At 43.9% G+C, this 21,141-nt stretch overlaps 1 protein-coding gene across 1 annotated transcript in view; it reads left to right on the top strand.

Moving 5' to 3' along the window:
* opn8b (opsin 8, group member b) overlaps positions 1-21,141 on the top strand; it is a 51,151-nt gene that overhangs the window by 26,801 nt on the left and 3,209 nt on the right. Inside the window, exons 2-3 of the mRNA XM_046299186.1 lie at positions 16,990-17,283; positions 17,996-18,321. Of these exons, the coding sequence (XP_046155142.1) occupies positions 16,990-17,283; positions 17,996-18,321 (620 nt within the window). The remainder of the gene's footprint in view (positions 1-16,989; positions 17,284-17,995; positions 18,322-21,141) is intronic.

The raw sequence follows: 21,141 nt of genomic DNA on the forward strand, positions 1-21,141 counted from the left end.
TGTGAGAGGTGAGCCGTCCTCAGGAAAGGAGCTTATCAAGGCATCAAGCTCATTGATGAACTCTCCGAGGGAACCTGGAGGGCGATAAATGATAAGGATGTTAAGCTTGAAAGGGCTGGTAACTGTGACAGCATGGAATTCAAAGGAGGCGATAGACAGATGGGTAAGGGGAGAAAGAGAGAATGACCACTTGGGAGAGATGAGGATCCCGGTGCCACCACCCCGCTGACCAGAAGCTCTCGGGGTGTGCGAGAACACGTGGGCGGACGAAGAGAGAGCAGTCGGAGTAGCAGTGATATCTGTGGTGATCCATGTTTCCGTCAGTGCCAAGAAGTCGAGGGACTGGAGGGAGGCATAGGCTGAGATGAACTCTGCCTTGTTGGCCGCAGATCGGCAGTTCCAGAGGCTACCGGAGACCTGGAACTCCACGTGGGTCGTGCGCGCTGGGACCACCAGATTAGGGTGGCCGCGGCCACGCGGTGTGGAGCGTTTGTATGGTCTGTGCAGAGAGGAGAGAACAGGGATAGACAGACACATAGTTCACAGGCTACAGAAGAGGCTACGCTAATGCAAAGGAGATTAGAATGACAAGTGGACTACATGTCTCGAATGTTCAGAAAGTTAAGCTTACGTAGCAAGAATCTTATTGACTAAAATTATTAAAATGATACAGTACTGCTGAAGTAGGCTAGCTGATAGTGGCTGCGTTGTTGACTTTGTAGGCTAGCTGGCAGTGGCTGCGTTGTTGACACTACACTAATCAAGTCGTTACGTTGAGTGTAATAGTTTCTACAGTGCTGCTATTCGGGGGCTAGCTGGCTAGCTAGCAGTGTTGATTACGTTACGTTGCGTTAAAAGAACGACAATAGTTGGCTAGCTAACCTAGAAAATCGCTCTAGACTACACAATTATCTTTGATACAAAGACGGCTATGTAGCTAGCTATGTAGCTAGCTACGATCAAACAAATCAAACCGTTGTACTGTAATGAAATGAAATGAAAATGTGATACTACCTGTGGAGCGAAGCGGAATGGGACCGGGTTGTTGAGTTCTATTCGGTAGACGTTGGCTAGCTGTTGGCTAGCTAGCAGTGTCTCCTACGTTAAGGACGACAAATAGCTGGCTAGCTAACCTCTGTAAATTAAGATAATCACTCTAAGACTACACACTCTAAACTACACAATTATCTTGGATACGAAGACAGCAAAGACAACTATGTAGCTAGCTAACACTAGACTAATCAAGTCGTTCAGTTGAGTGTAATAGTTTCTACAGTGCTGCTATTCGGTAGACGGTGGACGTTTGCTAGCTGGCTAGCTGCTGGGCAGATAGCAGTGTAGACTACGTTAGGACGACGAAATACGATAATTACGCAATTATCTTTGATACAAAGACGGCTATGTAGCTAGCTAAGAAGAAATTGCTAAGATTAGACAAATCAAACCGTTGTACTATAATGAAATGTAATGAAAAGTTATACTACCTGCGGACCGAAGTGGGGATGCGACCGCTCGCTCCAACCCGGAGCTCAGAATCATTCTTTACCTCACGTTAGTCTCATTCGAAACGACGTAATTTGATAGTTATCTGCACGAACCCAGCCTTCACTATGAATCAAATCATCCATACACCAATTGTCTTAATCATTTATTTACTAACTAACTAAGTAATCACAGAAATGCATAAACAAACAACAATTTATATGGTTACAAGGAAATGATAAGGGAAGGGGTATGGATTGAGAAGGCCGGGAAAGACAAGAGACACTACACAGTTGATAATTATAATAATTTAAATGCTAATCCTTTGCACATGAACTCTCACTCATTCGGGAATAATTGCAATTAATATATATATTTACGCTAAGTGTGTCGTCATGATCTCTGTTGGAGTCGTCCGTCTTTCTGTTGGAAAGTTCATCTGAACTTCTCTTTGCGTCCCTGGAGTCTTTTCTTGGTTAGAATGGATACCCATTCAGAAATGGTCTTATGGAATAGATGTTTCGGCGGTTGTCGGTCTTCGCATATAAATTCTAGCTGCAGACTAGTAATTAGTATCAAAGATTTGCTCTTATTCTGTCGGTATTGATAGTCTCAGAGTTTAACCATTTCCACCAGTATAGCCAATGTTCCACGTGGTTTGGTTAGGAATTCAACAACCGAGGAATGCATGGTCTCTACTCAAACCTTAGCCCTCTCGGTAATCAAGGTATGCATGGTTTGCAGATGATTTCTCTACGTGGGGGTTTTATTCGGAACAGCAGAAAAGGCTTTTCCATGATGCCAGATCAATCTGTGCTCACGGGGCGGACCAATGACTTAGTTAACTTCAAAGGGAATTGGATTCTCTTTCATTAAACAGTTTAAAATTATATTACATATTTTCACAAATAGTTTCATCTTTACTCATTCATTTTATACAACAATGAGATACAAATCTCATAACGGAGACTCTTGTATGAACAGACAAACGTTTCAGGGAGCCTTCCACAAGCTTCCCACAATAAGTTGGGTGAATTTGTCATGTTTTGTCATTAATTATCATGTCTTGTCCCTGTGCTTCCCCTTCTATTCGTTTCCCTCTGCTGGTCTTATTAGGTTCTTTCCCTCTTTCTATCCCTCTCTCTCCCCCTCCCTCTCTCACTCTCTCGCTCTCTCTTCTCTCTATCGTTCCGTTCCTGCTCCCAGCTGTTCCTATTCCCCTAATCAATCATTTAGTCTTCCCACACCTGTTCCCGATCCTTTTCCCTGATTAGAGTCCCTATTTCTCTCCTTGTTTTCCGTACCTGCCCTGTCGGATCCTTGTCTATATTCACCGTGCTGTGTCTATGTTTTGCCCTGTCGTGTCGTGTTTCCCTCAGATGCTGCGTGGTGAGCAGGTGTCTGAGTCTGCTAGGTTCAAGTGCCTTCCCGAGGCAACCTGCAGTTCTTGATCATGTCTCCAGTCTGTTCTCGTCTTTACGAGTAGTATTATGCCTTTTGTTTTGTTAAGTATCTTACTGGATTAAATACTCTGTTTTCGCCAAGTCGCTTTTGGGTCCTCATTCACCTGCATGACAGAAGGATCCGACCAAAGAATGGACCCAGCGACTACAGACGCTCGTAACACTGCCGTCGAGATCCAAGGAGCCATGCTCGGCAGACACGAGCAGGAATTGTCTGCTGCTCGCCATGCCGTGGAGAACCTGGCCGCTCAGGTTTCCGACCTCTCTGGACAGTTCCAGAGTCTTCGTCTCGTGCCACCTGTTACTTCCTGGCCTGCCGAGCCTCCAGAACCTAGGGTTAATAACCCACCTTGCTACTCCGGGCAGCCCACTGAGTGCCGCTCCTTTCTCACCCAGTGTGAGATTGTGTTCTCTCTCCAACCCAACACATACTCTAGAGAGAGAGCTCGGGTTGCTTACGTCATTTCACTCCTTACTGGCCGGGCTCGAGAGTGGGGCACAGCTATCTGGGAGGCAAGGGCTGATTGCTCTAACAAATACCAGAACTTTAAAGAGGAGATGATTCGGGTTTTTGACCGTTCAGTTTTTGGTAGGGAGGCTTCTAGGGCCCTGGCTTCCCTATGCCAAGGTGATCGATCCATAACGGATTACTCTATTGAGTTTCGCACTCTTGCTGCCTCTAGTGAGTGGAACGAGCCGGAGCTGCTCGCTCGTTTTCTGGAGGGACTCCACGCAGTGGTTAAGGATGAGATTCTCTCCCGGGAGGTTCCTTCAGATGTGGACTCTTTGATTGCTCTCGCCATCCGCATAGAACGACGGGTAGATCTTCGTCACCAGGCTCGTGGAAGAGAGCTCGCATCAACGGTGTTTCCCTGCTCCGCATCGCAACCATCTCCCTCCTCTGGCTCAGAGACTGAGCCCATGCAGCTGGGAGGGATTCGCATCTCGACTAAGGAGAGGGAACGGAGGATCACCAACCGCCTGTGCCTCTATTGCGGATTTGATGGACATTTTGTCAATTCATGTCCAGTAAAAGGCCAGAGCTCATCAGTAAGCGGAGGGCTACTGGTGAGCGCTACTACTCAGGTCTCTTCATCTAGATCATGTACTACTATGTCGGTCCATCTACGCTGGACCGGTTCGGGTGCTACATGCAGTGCCTTGATTGACTCTGGGGCTGAGGGTTGTTTCATGGACGAAGCATGGGCTCGGAAACATGACATTCCTTTCAGACAGTTAGACAAGCCTACGCCCATGTTTGCCTTAGATGGTAGTCATCTTCCCAGTATCAGATTTGAGACACTACCTTTAACTCTCACAGTATCTGGTAACCACAGTGAGACTATTTCTTTTTTGATTTTTCGTTCACCTTTTACACCTGTTGTTTTGGGTCATCCCTGGCTAGTATGTCATAATCCTTCTATTAATTGGTCTAGTAATTCTATCCTATCCTGGAACGTTTCTTGTCATGTGAAGTGTTTAATGTCTGCCATCCCTCCCATTTCTTCTGTCCCCACTTCTCAGGAGGAACCTGGCGATTTGACAGGAGTGCCGGAGGAATATCATGATCTGCGCACGGTCTTCAGTCGGTCCCGAGCCAACTCCCTTCCTCCTCACCGGTCGTATGATTGTAGTATTGATCTCCTTCCGGGGACCACTCCTCCTCGGGGTAGACTATACTCTCTGTCGGCTCCCGAACGTAAGGCTCTCGAGGATTATTTATCTGTGTCTCTTGACGCCGGTACCATAGTGCCTTCTTCCTCTCCGGCCGGGGCGGGGTTCTTTTTTGTTAAGAAGAAGGACGGTACTCTGCGCCCCTGCGTGGATTATCGAGGGCTGAATGACATAACGGTTAAGAATCGTTATCCGCTTCCCCTTATGTCATCAGCCTTCGAGATTCTGCAGGGAGCCAGGTGCTTTACTAAGTTGGACCTTCGTAACGCTTACCATCTCGTGCGCATCAGAGAGGGGGACGAGTGGAAAACGGCGTTTAACACTCCGTTAGGGCATTTTGAGTACCGGGTTCTGCCGTTTGGTCTCGCCAATGCGCCAGCTGTTTTTCAGGCATTAGTTAATGATGTTCTGAGAGACATGCTGAACATCTTTGTTTTTGTCTATCTTGACGATATCCTGATTTTTTCACCGTCACTCGAGATTCATGTTCAGCACGTTCGACGTGTTCTACAGCGCCTTTATAGAATTGTCTCTACGTAAAGGCTGAGAAGTGCTCTTTTCATGTCTCCTCCGTTACTTTTCTCGGTTCCGTTATTTCCGCTGAAGGCATTCAGATGGATTCCGCTAAGGTCCAAGCTGTCAGTGATTGGCCCGTTCCAAGGTCACGTGTCGAGTTGCAGCGCTTTTTAGGTTTCGCTAATTTCTATCGGCGTTTCATTCGTAATTTCGGTCAAGTTGCTGCCCCTCTCACAGCTCTTACTTCTGTCAAGACGTGTTTTAAGTGGTCCGGTTCCGCCCAGGGAGCTTTTGATCTTCTAAAAGAACGTTTTACGTCCGCTCCTATCCTCGTTACTCCTGACGTCACTAGACAATTCATTGTCGAGGTTGACGCTTCAGAGGTAGGCGTGGGAGCCATTCTATCCCAGCGCTTCCAGTCTGACGATAAGGTTCATCCTTGCGCTTATTTTTCTCATCGCCTGTCGCCATCTGAGTGCAACTATGATGTGGGTAACCGTGAACTGCTCGCCATCCGCTTAGCCCTAGGCGAATGGCGACAGTGGTTGGAGGGGGCGACCGTTCCTTTGTCGTTTGGACAGACCATAAGAACCTTGAGTACATCCGTTCTGCCAAACGACTTAATGCCCGTCAAGCTCGTTGGGCGTTGTTTTTCGCTCGTTTCGAGTTTGTGATTTCTTACCGTCCGGGTAGCAAAAACACCAAGCCTGATGCCTTATCCCGTCTGTTTAGTTCTTCTGTGGCTTCTACTGATCCCGAGGGGATTCTTCCTTATGGGCGTGTTGTCGGGTTGACAGTCTGGGGAATTGAAAGACAGGTTAAGCAAGCACTCACGCACACTGCGTCGCCGCGCGCTTGTCCTAGTAACCTCCTTTTCGTTCCTGTTTCCACTCGTCTGGCTGTTCTTCAGTGGGCTCACTCTGCCAAGTTAGCTGGTCATCCCGGTGTTCGAGGCACTCTTGCGTCTATTCGCCAGCGCTTTTGGTGGCCGACTCAGGAGCGTGACACGCGCCGTTTCGTGGCTGCTTGTTCGGACTGCGCGCAGACTAAGTCGGGTAACTCTCCTCCTGCCGGTCGTCTCAGACCGCTCCCCATTCCTTCTCGACCATGGTCTCACATCGCCCTAGACTTCATTACCGGTCTGCCTTTGTCTGCGGGGAAGACTGTGATTCTTACGGTTGTCGATAGGTTCTCTAAGGCGGCACATTTAATTCCCCTCGCTAAACTTCCTTCCGCTAAGGAGACGGCACAAATCATTATCGAGAATGTGTTCAGAATTCATGGCCTCCCGTTAGACGCCGTTTCAGACAGAGGTCCGCAATTCACGTCACAGTTTTGGAGGGAGTTCTGTCGTTTGATTGGTGCGTCCGTCAGTCTCTCTTCCGGGTTTCATCCCCAGTCTAACGGTCAAGCAGAGAGGGCCAATCAGACGATTGGTCGCATACTACGCAGCCTTTCTTTCAGAAACCCTGCGTCTTGGGCAGAACAGCTCCCCTGGGCAGAATACGCTCACAACTCGCTTCCTTCGTCTGCTACCGGGTTATCTCCGTTTCAGAGTAGTCTGGGTTACCAGCCTCCTCTGTTCTCATCCCAGCTTGCCGAGTCCAGCGTTCCCTCCGCTCAAGCGTTTGTCCAACGTTGTGAGCGCACCTGGAGGAGGGTGAGGTCTGCACTTTGCCGTTACAGGGCACAGACTGTGAGAGCCGCCAATAAACGCAGGATTAAGAGTCCAAGGTATTGTTGCGGCCAGAGAGTGTGGCTTTCCACTCGCAACCTTCCTCTTACGACAGCTTCTCGTAAGTTGACTCCGCGGTTCATTGGTCCGTTCCGTGTCTCCCAGGTCGTCAATCCTGTCGCTGTGCGACTGCTTCTTCCGCGACATCTTCGTCGCGTCCATCCTGTCTTCCATTTCTCCTGTGTCAAGCCCTTTCTTCGCACCCCCGTTCGTCTTCCCTCCCCCCCTCCCGTCCTTGTCGAGAGCGCACCTATTTACAAGGTACGTAAGATCATGGACATGCGTTCTCGGGGACGGGGTCACCAATACTTAGTGGATTGGGAGGGTTACGGTCCTGAGGAGAGGAGTTGGGTTCCGTCTCGGGACGTGCTGGACCGTTCGCTTATTGATGATTTCCTCCGTTGCCGCCAGGGTTCCTCCTCGAGTGCGCCAGGAGGCGCTCGGTGAGTGGGGGGGGTACTGTCATGTTTTGTCATTAATTATCATGTCTTGTCCCTGTGCTTCCCCTTCTATTCGTTTCCCTCTGCTGGTCTTATTAGGTTCTTTCCCTCTTTCTATCCCTCTCTCTCCCCCTCCCTCTCTCACTCTCTCGCTCTCTCTTCTCTCTATCGTTCCGTTCCTGCTCCCAGCTGTTCCTATTCCCCTAATCAATCATTTAGTCTTCCCACACCTGTTCCCGATCCTTTTCCCTGATTAGAGTCCCTATTTCTCTCCTTGTTTTCCGTACCTGCCCTGTCGGATCCTTGTCTATATTCACCGTGCTGTGTCTATGTTTTGCCCTGTCGTGTCGTGTTTCCCTCAGATGCTGCGTGGTGAGCAGGTGTCTGAGTCTGCTAGGTTCAAGTGCCTTCCCGAGGCAACCTGCAGTTCTTGATCATGTCTCCAGTCTGTTCTCGTCTTTACGAGTAGTATTATGCCTTTTGTTTTGTTAAGTATCTTACTGGATTAAATACTCTGTTTTCGCCAAGTCGCTTTTGGGTCCTCATTCACCTGCATGACAGAATTTTGGCCCATTCCTCCAACAGAGCTGGTGTAACTGAGTCAGGTTTGTAGGCCTCCTTGCTCGCACCCACACGGTTTTCAGTTCTGCCCACAAATTGTCTATAGGTTTGAAGTCAGGGCTTTGTGATGGCCACCCCAATACCTTGACTTTGTTGTCCTTAAGCCATTTTGCCACAACTTTGGAAGTATGCTTGGGGTCATTGTCCATTTGGAAGACCCATTTGCGACCAAGATTTAACTTCCTGACTGATGTCTTGAGATGTTGCTTCAATACGATCTTCGCCCCCATGTACAGTTGCAAACCGTAGTCTGGCTTTTTTATGGCGGTTTTGGAGCAGTGGCTTCTTCCTTGCTGGGCGGCCTTTCAGGTTATGTCGATATAGGACTCGTTTTACTGTGGATATAGATACTTTTGGACCTGTTTCCTCCAGCATCTTCACAATGTTCCTTTGCTGTTGTTCTGGGATTTATTTGCACTTTTCGCACCAAATATGTTCATCTCTAGGAGACAGAACGCGTCTCCTTCCTGAGTGGTATATTGACGTGCTATTGTTTGTACAGATGAACGTGGCACCTTCAGGCGTTTGGAAATTTCTCCAAAGGATGAACCAGACTTGTGGAGGTCTACAATTATTTTTCTGAGGTCTCGGCTGATTTCTTTTGATTTTCCCATGATGTCAAGCAAAGAGGCACTGAGTTTTAAGGTAGGCCTTGAAATACATTCACAGGTACTCCTTCAATTGATTCAAATTATGTTAATTAGCCTATCAGAAACTTCTAAAGCCATGGCATAATTTTCGGGACTTTTCCAAGCAAAAGGCAGAGTCAACTTAGTGTATGTGAACTTCTGACCCACTGGAATTGTGATACAGTGAATTATAAGTGAAATAATCTGTCTGTAAACATTTGTTGGAAAAATGATCTGTGTCATGCACAAAGTAGATATCCTAACCGACTTTCCAAAACTGTAGTTTGTTAACAAGAAATTAGCGGAGTGGTTGAAAAATGAGTTTTAAGGACTCCAACCTAAGTGTATGTAAACTTCCGACTTCAACTGTATATAGGGAAGGTAATCAGGGAAGTGATGGAGTCCAGGTGAGTCTGACCATGCGCAGGTGTGCGTAATGATGGTGACAGGTGTGCACCATAATGAGCAGCCTGGTGACCTAGAGGACAGAGAGATGGCACGTAATGTTCATTTACTTAGCTAGCACATGCAGCTAGCTAGTTTAGCCTACTCAAACACCCGGCTCAAACAAAGGGATGCTATGTTAGCTAGCTGGCTATGACTATCCAACACAATACTGGAACTCTTCCAAGTCACGATAAGTGTTTGGTTTTACTAGTTTATTGCCGCTGGGGCCCACCGGTGTAACAGCTAAACTGCTTACTGACTGTACAGTGTACTGCATGATTGTAGCGGGTTTACTAATGCGTTAGTTCTATTAGCTATGTTGACAGGGATGTTACTTTAGCTCATATGGTAACAACGATATATAGGCTGTGTGTAGCGGTTATGATATGGTTTGGCTTGGAAAGGTGTTTTCGCCTGTTCACATATAGCTGATGTGTTGTACATTGAAGTCAACAAGCAAAGGGAAAAGTTAAGAGGTGGAGAGCGCATAGATGGAAGAAGGAATACAACGTGGCTGCTATAAAAGTGAACTGTGTGATCAGGGGTGTATTCATTCTGCCGATTCTGTTGAAAAAAAAATCTTAAATGGAAGCAAACAGAATGAAACACGATTAACATACAGTATCTGAATGTGTCCAATTGAAACTCTCATTTGCAACTGTTGAACTTATGATTACACCCTAGATCAGCTAGATGCAGGCAAGAGTGTGCAGGGCGGTATTGAATGTGTCACTGTCTGTCATCTCAAATTTCTCTCTCAACCTGTGTGCAACTACTGTCACGCCCTGACCGTAGATTGCTTTGTATGTTTCTATTTTTTGTTTGGTCAGGGTGTGATGTGGGTGGGCATTCTATGTTTGTATGTCTAGGTTGTGTATTTCTATGTTTTGGCCAGGTATGGTTCTCAATCAGGGACAGCTGTCTTTCGTTGTCTCTGATTGAGAACCATACTTAGGTAGCCTGTTTTCCCACTGTTAGTTGTGGGTGGTTATTTTCTGTTTAGTGTTTGTTGCACCTGTCATAACTATTCTTTTGTTATTTTGTATTCAGTGTTCAGTCAGAATAAATAATATGAAAACGTAGAACGCTGCACCTTGGTCTTCACCTTCTTCTAATGAATGCTGTTACAACTACATTATAAACTTTCATTCGTAGGCTATTATGTAGCAACCTCATGATGGGTATAGGGAAATTTGAGCATCATGTCGTAGCCAAAAGATGTTGCAGACAAATCTTATATTGAACTGGGTGAATGGAATATGAATGACACTCATTCAATATGCTGTAATAGAAATAAGGCCATGCTCATGAAAAAAAAGCCCCTGACTGCCACTGACATACAATGCTTTCGGAAAGTATTCAGACCCCCTTGACTTTTTCCACATTTTGTACATTACAGCCTTATTCTAAAATTGATTTTTTTTCCCCTTCCCTCATCAATCTACACACAATACCCCATTAGGACAAAGCAAAAACAGGTTTTTAGAAATGTTTGCAAATGTATAATAAATAAAGAACTGAAATAACACATTTACATAAATATTCAGTACTTTGTTGAAGCATCCTCGAGACTTCTTGGGTATGACGCTACAAGCTTGGCACACCTATATTTGGGGAGTTTCTACCATTCATCTCTGCAGATCCTCTCAATCAATCAGACAAATGTATTTATAAAGCCCTTATTACATCAGCAGATGTCACAAAATGCTTTACTGAATCCCATCTTAAAACCCCAAACAGGCAGGAACCTAGGAAGAAACCTAGAAGGAACCAGGCTCTGAAGGGTAGCCGGTCCTCTTCTGGCTGTGCCGGGTAAGGATTAGAAGATTACATGGCCATTTAAGGCCAGACTGTTGTTCAAATGATCATAGATGACCAGAATGGTCAAATAATAATCATAGTGGTTGGAGAGGGTGCAACAGGTCAGTAGAGAGAGAGAGAGAGAGAGAGAGAGAGAGAGAGAGAGCAGGTCCTGGACAAGGTAGCACGTCTGATAAACAGGTCAGGATTCCCTAGCCGCAGGCAGAACAGTTGAAACTGGACCAGCAGGACGACCAGGTGGACTGGGGACAGCCAGGAGTCATCAAGGCAGGTAGTCCTGAGGGATGATCCTAGGGCTCAGGTCATCTGGGAGGGGAGGGAGAGAGGGAATTAGAGGGAGCATATTTAAATTCACACAGGACACCAGATAAGACTTACACCAGATATAACAGACTGACCCAGCCCCCCCAGTACATAGACCATTGCAGCATAGATACTGGAGACTATGGTGTGGGGGCTGTGCTTTGGCAGAGACGGGTGGGTCGGAGGACACCGTGGCCCTGTCCGACAATATCCCCAGACAGGGCCAACCATGCAGGATATGACCCCACCCACTTTGCCAAAGCACAGCCCCCCACACCACTAGACGGATATCAACAGACCACCAACTTACTTTCCTGAGATAAGGTTGAGTATAGCCCACAAAGATCTCCTCCGCCGCACAAGCCTGGGGGGGGGGGGGAAACCAGACAGGAAGATCATGTCTGTGGCTCAACCCCTCTCCTAGGGATGGCATGAAGATGAAGAGCACTAGTAAGCCAGGGTCAGAGGCAGAGAATCCCAGTGGAGAGAGGGGAGCCGGCTCCAGTGTCTTGCCATTCATCATCGCAACTCTAGGCCAGACTACACTCAATCATAGGACCTACTGAAGAGATGAGTCTTCAGTAAATCCTTAAAGGCTGAGACTGAGTCTGGGGACAAAAAGGAGGCCTGCATCTTTTGACCATAGCATAAGTGTAGGTAAAGTTTAAGTCGGAAGTTTACATTCACTTAGGTTGGAGTCATTTAAACTTGTTTTTCAACCACTCCGCAAATGTTTTCTTAACAAACTATAGTTTTGGCAAGTCGGTTAGTACATCTACTTTGTGCATGACACAAGTAATTTTTCAACAATTGTTTACAGACAGATTATTTCACTGTATCACAATTCCAGTGGGTCAGACATTTACATACACTAAGTTGACTGTACCTTTAAACAGCTTGGACAATTTCAGAAAGTGATGTCATGGCTTTAGAAGCTTCTGATAGGCTAATTGACATAATTTGAGTTAACTGGAGGTGTACCTGTGGATGTATTTCAAGGCCTACTTTCAAACTCAGTGCTTCTTTGCTTGACATCATGGGAAAATCTACAGAAATCAACCAAGTCTTGAGAAAAAAATGTCGACCTCCACAAGTCTGGTTCATCCTTGGAAGCAATTTCCAAAGGCCTGAAGGTACCACGTTCATCTGTACAAACAATAGTACGCAAGTATAAACACCATGGGACCATGCAACTGTCATACCGCTCAGGAAGGAGACTCGTTCTGTCTCCTGGAGATGAACGCACTTTGGTGCGAAAAGTGCAAACCAATCTCAGAACAACAGCAAAGGACCTTGTGAAGATGCTGGAGGAAACAGGTACAAAAGTATCTATATCCACAGTAAAATGAGTCTTATACCGACAAGGAAGAAGCAACTGCTCCAAAACCGCATAAAATGGCCAGACTACGGTTTGCAACTGCACATGGGGACAAAGATCGTACTTTTTGGAGAAATGTCCTCTGGTCTGAACACTGTTTGGCCATAATGGCCATCATTATGTTTGGAGGAAAAAGAGGCTTGCAAGCAGAAAAACACCATCCCAACCGTGAAGCACGAGGGGTGGCAGCATCATGTTGTAGGGGTGATTTGCTGCAGGAGGGACTGGTGCACTTCATAATGGCATCATGAGGCAGTAAAATTATGTGGATATATTGAGGCAACATCTCAAGACATCAGTCAGGAAGTTAAAGCTTGGTCGCAAATGGGTCTTCCAAATGGACCCCAAGCATACTTCCAAAGTTGTAGCAAAATGGCCTAAGGACAAGTCAAGGTATTGGAGTGGCCATCACAAAGCCCTTACCTCAATCCTATAGAAAATTTGTGGGCAGAACTGAAAAAGCGTGTGCGAGCAAAGAGGCCTACAAACCTGACTCAGTTATATCAGCTCTGTCAGGAGGAATGGGACAAAATTCACCCAACGTATTGAGGGAAGCTTGTGGAAGGCTTCCCGGAACATTTGACCCAAGTTAAACAATTTGAAGGCAATGCTACCAAATACTAATTGAGTGTATGTAAACTTCTGACCCACTGGGAATGTGATGAAAGAAATAAAAGCTGAACTAAATCATTCTCTCTACTATTATTCTGACATTTCACATTCTTCAAATACAGTGGTGATCCTAACTGACCTAAGACAGTGAATTTTTACTAGGATTAAATGTCAAGAATTGTGAAAAACTGAGTTTAAATGTAGTTGGCTAAGGTGTATGTAAACTTCCGACTTCAACTGTATGTATATATATATTTTAACAGGGAAGACATATTGAGACTTAGGTCTATATTTCAAATGTACAACATATACAGTATATACACATTAAATAAAAAAGTTATGGGAAGCACAAATAAAACATCACAAATCACCCAAAAAAACTGTTAGATTCCTCCGCAAATAAGTCCTCAATCAATACTTTAAATTGCCGAAAAGGCACCAGAACATCAAGATGAAACGTATTTAGAATTTTGTACCAACAATGCGATGAATTAAACCTACAAGCAGATTTACTTAGCTTGGTGGAGACCCTAGGAACTTCAAGAGTTAACCAATCCTGTGAAAGGGTTAGGCAACTCAGGTGTCGATACTTCAACAGCAAAGTAAGATAAGACGGAGGTTTATGAAGTAGTAGGGCCTTGTAAGCAAAAATGGAGTAATGTTGAGATTTATAGCAAAGTCCAGCCAACCTTTTGATACAGGATGCAGTGATGAGTATCAAAACTGTCACCTGTAACAAAACAAAGATCACTACGTTAAATGGCATCCAAAGGTTTAAGAGTAGTAGCACTTTGATAAATAATATCACCATAATCAAGAACAGATAAAAAGATTGACTGAATAATCTGCCTTCTATTGCTTAGGGAAAGGCATGATCTGTTTCAGTAGAAAAAGCGTACTTTACATCTTAGCTTCTTAACCAGCTCATCTATATGTTTTTTAAAGGTCAAATTCATATCAATCCAAATGCCTAAGTATTTATATGTGGGAACACGTACAATTGGAGAACTGTCTAATGAATGAACATGTAATTAATCAACAACATTCTTATGAGAGTTTAAAAACAACATGTATTTCATATTGGCCATATTAAGCAAATCAGCAAGGGATTCCTGCATACAGTAGCTATAAAATCTAACTGTAGATTTGACACAGCCAGATCAACAGATGGCGCAATAGCATATGTATCATCCGCGTATAGATTAATTTGATTGACCAATGGTGCTTTTTTAAATAGTGAAGAGAGCAGGTCCCAAAATCCACCCCTGTGGTACACCTTTATGTACTTGGAGAAATTCAGACTTAACTCCATCAATCTTGATGGCCAGAGTTCTGTCATTAAGATAATCATGAAACAATGAACAGATGTCTGAGCTCAGGCCTATCGAGGACAACTTATTCAATAAAGTATCCTGATCAACAGTATCAAAAGCTTTTGACAGATCCAGAAACAACTATAGTGGTTTCTTTAATAATGCTACGCCTAGGCCTAAACCATGATTGGTTTACAAAAAACAAGCTAAATTGTACATTTACCAAGGATTCAAGAATCTTAGCTAGACAAGGAAGCCACAATCTTGGTACATTACCAAAGATTCAAGAATCTTAGCTAGACAAGGCAGCACAAGAGCTGATTTCCATACTTTTGGAATATTTCCTGATAACAATGTTAATTAAAAAATATGGGTTATTGAGCAAACAATGATGGGTGCTGCACACTTAAACCGACCAGGATCCAATTGGTCGGCCCCTGTGGATTTCTCGTTGTCTATTGCTAGCAAGGCATCCAGGACTTATTTTTCTGTAAATAGCCTAAAAGAAAAGCTTTGAGTATAATTTCTCTGATCATTCAACAAGTTTCCCCTATCAGCTTCCAGCGCAATATCATTGTGAATAGGCTTAGAAGTTTTTTCAAAGAGATAGCACGCTGAAGTAAAAGGGTGATTAAATGCATCAATGATGACATTTATTTTTTTGTAATGAGACCAGTGTCAAAACTATTTTGTTGTGGCCCAAAGGAGTAAGTAGAACCCTTCAGGGATTTGACAGTAGTCCAGAATTTAGCCATGTTCCCATTGCAATCCAAAGAGCGGTTACATAATAATCAGATTTGGCCTTTCTGATTAGTTTTACACAATGATTCCTCAGTTGCTTAAAACTTGCCAGTCCATGCCTTCGCCTCTGTTCTTGTTCTTGACCCAAGCATCATCTCTTTTATGAATGACTTCTGATAATTCCGGAGTGTACCAGGCATTCGATCTAGCTTTAACCCTTAATTTTTGGAAGGGAGCGTGATTATCCACAATAGTGTGGAAGACATCTGCAAAAAGGTTCAAAGCTAAATCAGGTTCAGGGATAGCTGAAATACAAGCAAGGTCACTAAAATAAATATCATGTAAAAATAAATGTTCACTTGTGTTTTTATAGTTCCTCTTTGTGATGACATGAGGCTAGGATTGTTGTTTTCTCACATCTCTAACAAACAACGGGCCACTAATGTCTTGGGCGAAGACACCCAGGACTTTGGAGCCTATCGGCTGGGGAGCATTCGCAAATAATTGTCCAGATCATAGCAATCATCACGTTGTCCTGTTCACTTGTCAGTTTGCTTGAACAAATGCATCATGGCTATAGCCTACCAATGAATGGGTTGTCATTTAAGCTGCATAGCCAATAGTCATTAAAGTGTTATTCATTTGGACAGATCTCCTGAGTGGTGCTTTGATTGTATTTTCAAAAAGAGTGTTTCAGTAGCCTAGGTATTCCAGTGCCCCATCTGTCGTACATTGTCTGTTGAGAGGCTGTCCTGTAGTCTATACAGTTCTTTCATTGCCATTTCCACCGTTGTCCTTGTCCAGGAATCAGGTGTCTTCTTTTGCTGATTTTAGTGGGATGTCTCTTTTCTTCCATTTGACCTGCAGTTGTGTGGGGTATACCACAGAAAATGGGATTTGTTTTTCCAATAGCTTTTTTTATTTAATTCAATGTGCATTGAAATAAAACCAATGTACAATGTTTTACTGAGTTATCAATATCCTGCTGAAGTCTGAACTCGATCTTACTTTATCTTATCTAACTCCTGTGTATTTGGAGTTCAAGGTAACGTGATATTTTTTTGGCCCACATTAATTTAGTCAGACGACGAACCTCTGCCAGAGGCATATACTCTTCATATTTATTTTATCTGGAAATTATATTAGGCTCAAAATGGGATCCTTGTCAGATCCTATCAGACCTGTTTTCTTGTCTATTACTGATGACCTCAAATACTCCCAATCAAACAAAACTGAATGTGCTCGCCATTCATTGGCACAACAAAAGACCCATTGAGAAAAGATTCACAGTTTATACAACCTTGATGTTTTCCTGTTGGTAAACAGAGGTTTCTTTTCAATGGTCCAATCGCCATGACAGCTTGAGGAATCTAGTTCTGATCTTCAGTTAACCCTCTGGGATGTCTGAAAATTAAATGGCTAACTCTCTATGGCTCATGCTATTGCTCTATCTTGTGTTAACTTTATGTAATCTCTTTCACTAAACCATTACACAGGTCTGGGCATTGAATGTACGTGGAGACCATGTTGACCAAATCAATCTCTCTCCGGAGGGATTCATGTGCTTTTTGAATGCCTAATAATTTAGTGTTTACCCAGACAAGAAATAACCATTGTTAGACTGGTGGGATTGTTGGGTCTGGCCTGGGTGTTGGGAAATGGAGGGTTAAGGCAAGGTCTTTTCTCTTTTCCTATTTTCTCTATCGCTATCTCTCCTTCTGTTTCTCTCTCTCATCATATTGCTCTTTATTCTTCCTTCCCGTTTTCTCTCGCTCTCTTCCCTTTCCCTCTTTGTCTCTCTCCCCTCTCTCTAGCTATATTGTCCATTGTGGGGAACCTGCTGGTGCTCATCATGGCATTTAAGCACTCATCTCACATGAAGCCCCCGGAGCTGCTGAGTGTCAACCTGGCAGTGACAGACCTGGGAGCTGCTGTCGCCATGTACCCTCTGGCTGTGGCCTCGGCCTGGAACCACCACTGGCTGGGAGGAGACACCACATGCATCTACTACGGCCTGGTAGGCTTCTTCTTTGGCACGGCCAGCATAATGACCATGACCGTGATGGCTGTGGTGCGTTTCGTCGTCTCCCTCAGCCTCCAGTCTCCCAGTGAGTATATAGAGCATGTGGAGTAGGAGTACCACAGGGAATGATGTTAGGACCATTGGAATTTGTGTATGTTTGAGTCAGTTTGTGTATAGGCTGTGTGAGTGAGTGAGTGAGTGAGTGAGTGAGTGAGTGAGTGAGTGAGTGAGTGAGTGAGTGAGTGAGTGAGTGAGTGAGTGAGTGAGTGAGTGAGTGAGTGAGTGAGTGAGTGAGTGAGTGAGTGAGTGAGTACCACCACTTGTCATCATAGGAACATTTTGGAAAGTAATTGTGAATGTTTGGAATAAAAAACACACAAACAAGGAAGCATTTACCAAAGTGGTGTGTGGTTAGGGGCCCCAACTGATTTCTCAATGCCCACCAAGCATTTAAACCTGAAATACACCTCTTGTTTTTGAAGAGTACAACCCAGATATAGCAACAGATAAACTATATAAAGCTGCTCAAATTATATTATCACTCTCACACTACAGAGGTCAGGGAAAATGTCTAAAATCCAGACCTTGAGGTCAGAAGTGTAATATATACCACTTAGCAGACGCTTTTATCCAGAGCAACTTACAGTACTTACATGTTTGGTGTGCATATGTGAGCCCTCCAGGACATGAGCTCATGGCCTTTCTGTTGCTAGTGTTGTTACCAGCTGAGCCACACAGGAAGCACTGCTCTCCCCCTAAACCTCTTAGTGACCCACTGTCTGTGTGTGTTTCCCTAGAGGAGAAGATCAGCCGGAGGAATGTGAAGCTCCTGTGTTTGTGGACGTGGCTCTATGCCCTGCTGTGGGCCTGCTTCCCTCTCCTGGGTTGGGGCCGGTACGGTCCAGAGTCCTTCGGCCTTTCCTGCACCCTGGCCTGGGGAGAGATGAAGGAACAAGGCTTCTCCTTCGTCATCTCAGTCTTCTCCTTCAACTTGCTGGGGCCCTCCTTCATCATCCTCTGTTGCTACTTTGGCATTGCCTTGAAGCTGTACATTACCTACAAGTCCCTCGACAACAGCAAAAATATCCCAAACATCATCAAGATGCACCGCCGCCTTCTCATAGTGAGTGACTTGCTGACTTGGAGTTGAATTCCTATAGAGTTGTTTTTGTCACACCATCTTAATTTACATGGATTTTTTAAAGGACTAGAATATGGACATTATACAGGCCTATTTACACATACTTTTACCTTATTATGTTATATATACTGACCAAAATATAAACGCAACATGCAACAGTTACAGTTCATATCAGGAAATCAGTCAATTTAAATAAATAAATGATTCTCTAATCTATGGATTTCAGATGACTGGGAATGCAGATATGTGTCTGTTGGTCACCGATATCTTTTTTAAAAGTAGGGGTGTGGATCAGAAAACTAGTCAGTATCTGGTATGACGCCCATTTGCCTCATGCAGTGGGACACATCTCCTTCGCATAGAGTTGATCAGGCTGTTGATTGTGGCCTGTGGAATGTTATTCCACTTCTATTCAATGGCTGTGCGAAGTTGCTGGATATTGGCAGGAACTGGAACACTATGTCGTACACGTCAATCCAGAGCAACATGGATGACATGTCTGGTAAGTATGCAGGCCATGGAAGAACTGGGACATTTTCAGCTTCCAGGAATTGTCTACAGATCTTTGCAACATGGGTCCGTGCATTATTATGCTGAAACATGAGGTGATGGCGGCGGATGAATGGCACGACAATGGGCCTCAGGATCTCATCACGGTATCTCTGTGTATTCAAATTGCCATCGAGAAAATGCAATTGTGTTCGTTGTCCTTAACTTATGCCTGCCTGCCCATAAGGTAACCCCACCGCCACCATGGGCACTCTGTTCACAACATTGGCATCAGCAAACCGCTTGCCCACACTGCGGTTGTGAGGCCGGTTGGACATACTGCCAAATTCTCTAAAACGACGTTGGAGACAGCTTATGGTATAGAAATTAACATTCAATTCACTGGCAACAGCTCGGGTGGACATTCCTGCAGTCAGCATGCTAATTGCACTCTCCCTCAAAACTTGAGACATATGTGGCATTGTGAATGTGAAAAAACTACACATTTTAAAGTGGCCTTTTATTGTCCCAGTATAAGGTGCACCTGTGTATGATCATGCTATTTAATCAGATTATTAATATCCCACACCTGTCCGATAGATGGATTATCTTGGCAAAGAAAAAAATGCTCACTAACAGGAACGTAAACAAATTTGTGCACAAAATTTGAGAAAAATACATCTTTTATTTCAGCTCATGAAACATGGGACCAACACTTTACATGTTGCATTTATATTTTTGTTCAGTGTATATAGTTATAACCTTTTTCATGGGTTGAATGAATGAAACTGCATCTTTCACTATGGGCTCCATTTTAGGCTGGGGTTAAGCCAGCGCAATTGTCAAACGCACACTCGTTTAAATGTTGACCTGTTAAAGCTGGCTCTGTTCTATTTAAATAAAAACACGTCATACCTTTTTGTAGTTAATAAATCTAATTTGAAACATAATAACTATAGTATCCTTAACTAGCATTGAAAAAGTGAATACATTCTTCCTAATTTCACGCTTGTAACATCAGTATTTTTCAGCTGATTGGCAGGCAGCCACTGGAAAAATAATTAATGCTTTGCACAGGCGCCTTGTTGCGTTTTTTGTGCGACTGACAAAAAATGCCCGGAAACGTAAAAAAACGTTATTAACCGGTTCACGTGCTTTTAAAATAACAGTTCTGTTCCGGAAGAGTATAGATCACTTTCGTTCCCAGTTTTTGTTTCTGTTCCCTGAACCGGTTCCAACTTCTGGAGAAAACTGAGGATGGATTAACAACAGAAATAATCCAAAACATGCATATGCATGCAACAAGGCACTAAAGTAATACTGAAAAAAGATAACAGCAATAGAATACACTTTTTGACCTAAATGCAAAGCCTTATGTTTTGGGCAAATCCAACACAACACATCACTAAGTAACTGCCTCCTTATTTTCAAGAATGGTGGTGGCTGGTATGGGTATGGTATATGGCTGGTATATGCTATGGGTATGCTTGACACACTGGGCAGTTTTTCAGGATGAAAAGAAAAAGGAGTTAAGAACAGACTAAATCCCAGAGGAAAACCACAAGAGCTTCAACCAGAGGGGAATGCTCAGTTTAGGTACACCAAATTTGGCCAGACTGCTTTTTCAGTCAGAGCGTCTGGATTATGGAACACTCTGCGTGGAACACTCTACACTCTCTCACAACCAATGTGAGAGAGTGTAGTACCTTTGCTATCTTCAAGGAAAACCTGAAAAAGTGGCTAAAGGCAAACCATTAATGTGAACATTAAGATATTCCGACTCTTAAGATGTCAGATACTGTAGGACTAAGGGGACATTTCAAATCTGATGTAATATTATTATTATATTGTCTATTGTTGTATATATCTTCTTTTTTTTATAAAGTACATACAGATCTAGTCAAAAGTTTGGACACACCTACTCATTCAAGGGTTTTTCTTTATTTTTTACTACATTTCAGAATAATAGTGAAGACATCAAAACTATGAAATAACACATGGAATCATGTAGTAACCAAAAAAGTGTTAAACAATTCAAAATATATTTTATATTTCAGATTATTCAAAGTAGCCACTCTTTGCCTTGATGACAGCTTTGCACACTCTTGGCATTCTCTCAACCAGCTAAAAATCAATAAAAACCCTTGAAAGAGTAGGTGTGTCCAAACATTTGACTGGTGCTGTATATAGAGAGATATTTATATAGGGAGACATCGTGCCAAAAAGGGTTTACATACATGTAAAAACACTTCAGAACAAACTTCCTTTTGAATAAACGTATTGTATAAATTATTCTGCCTCCAGCCAGACATG

This window comes from Oncorhynchus gorbuscha, linkage group LG14 (assembly GCF_021184085.1).
Source record: "Oncorhynchus gorbuscha isolate QuinsamMale2020 ecotype Even-year linkage group LG14, OgorEven_v1.0, whole genome shotgun sequence".
Taxonomy (NCBI): domain Eukaryota; kingdom Metazoa; phylum Chordata; class Actinopteri; order Salmoniformes; family Salmonidae; genus Oncorhynchus; species Oncorhynchus gorbuscha.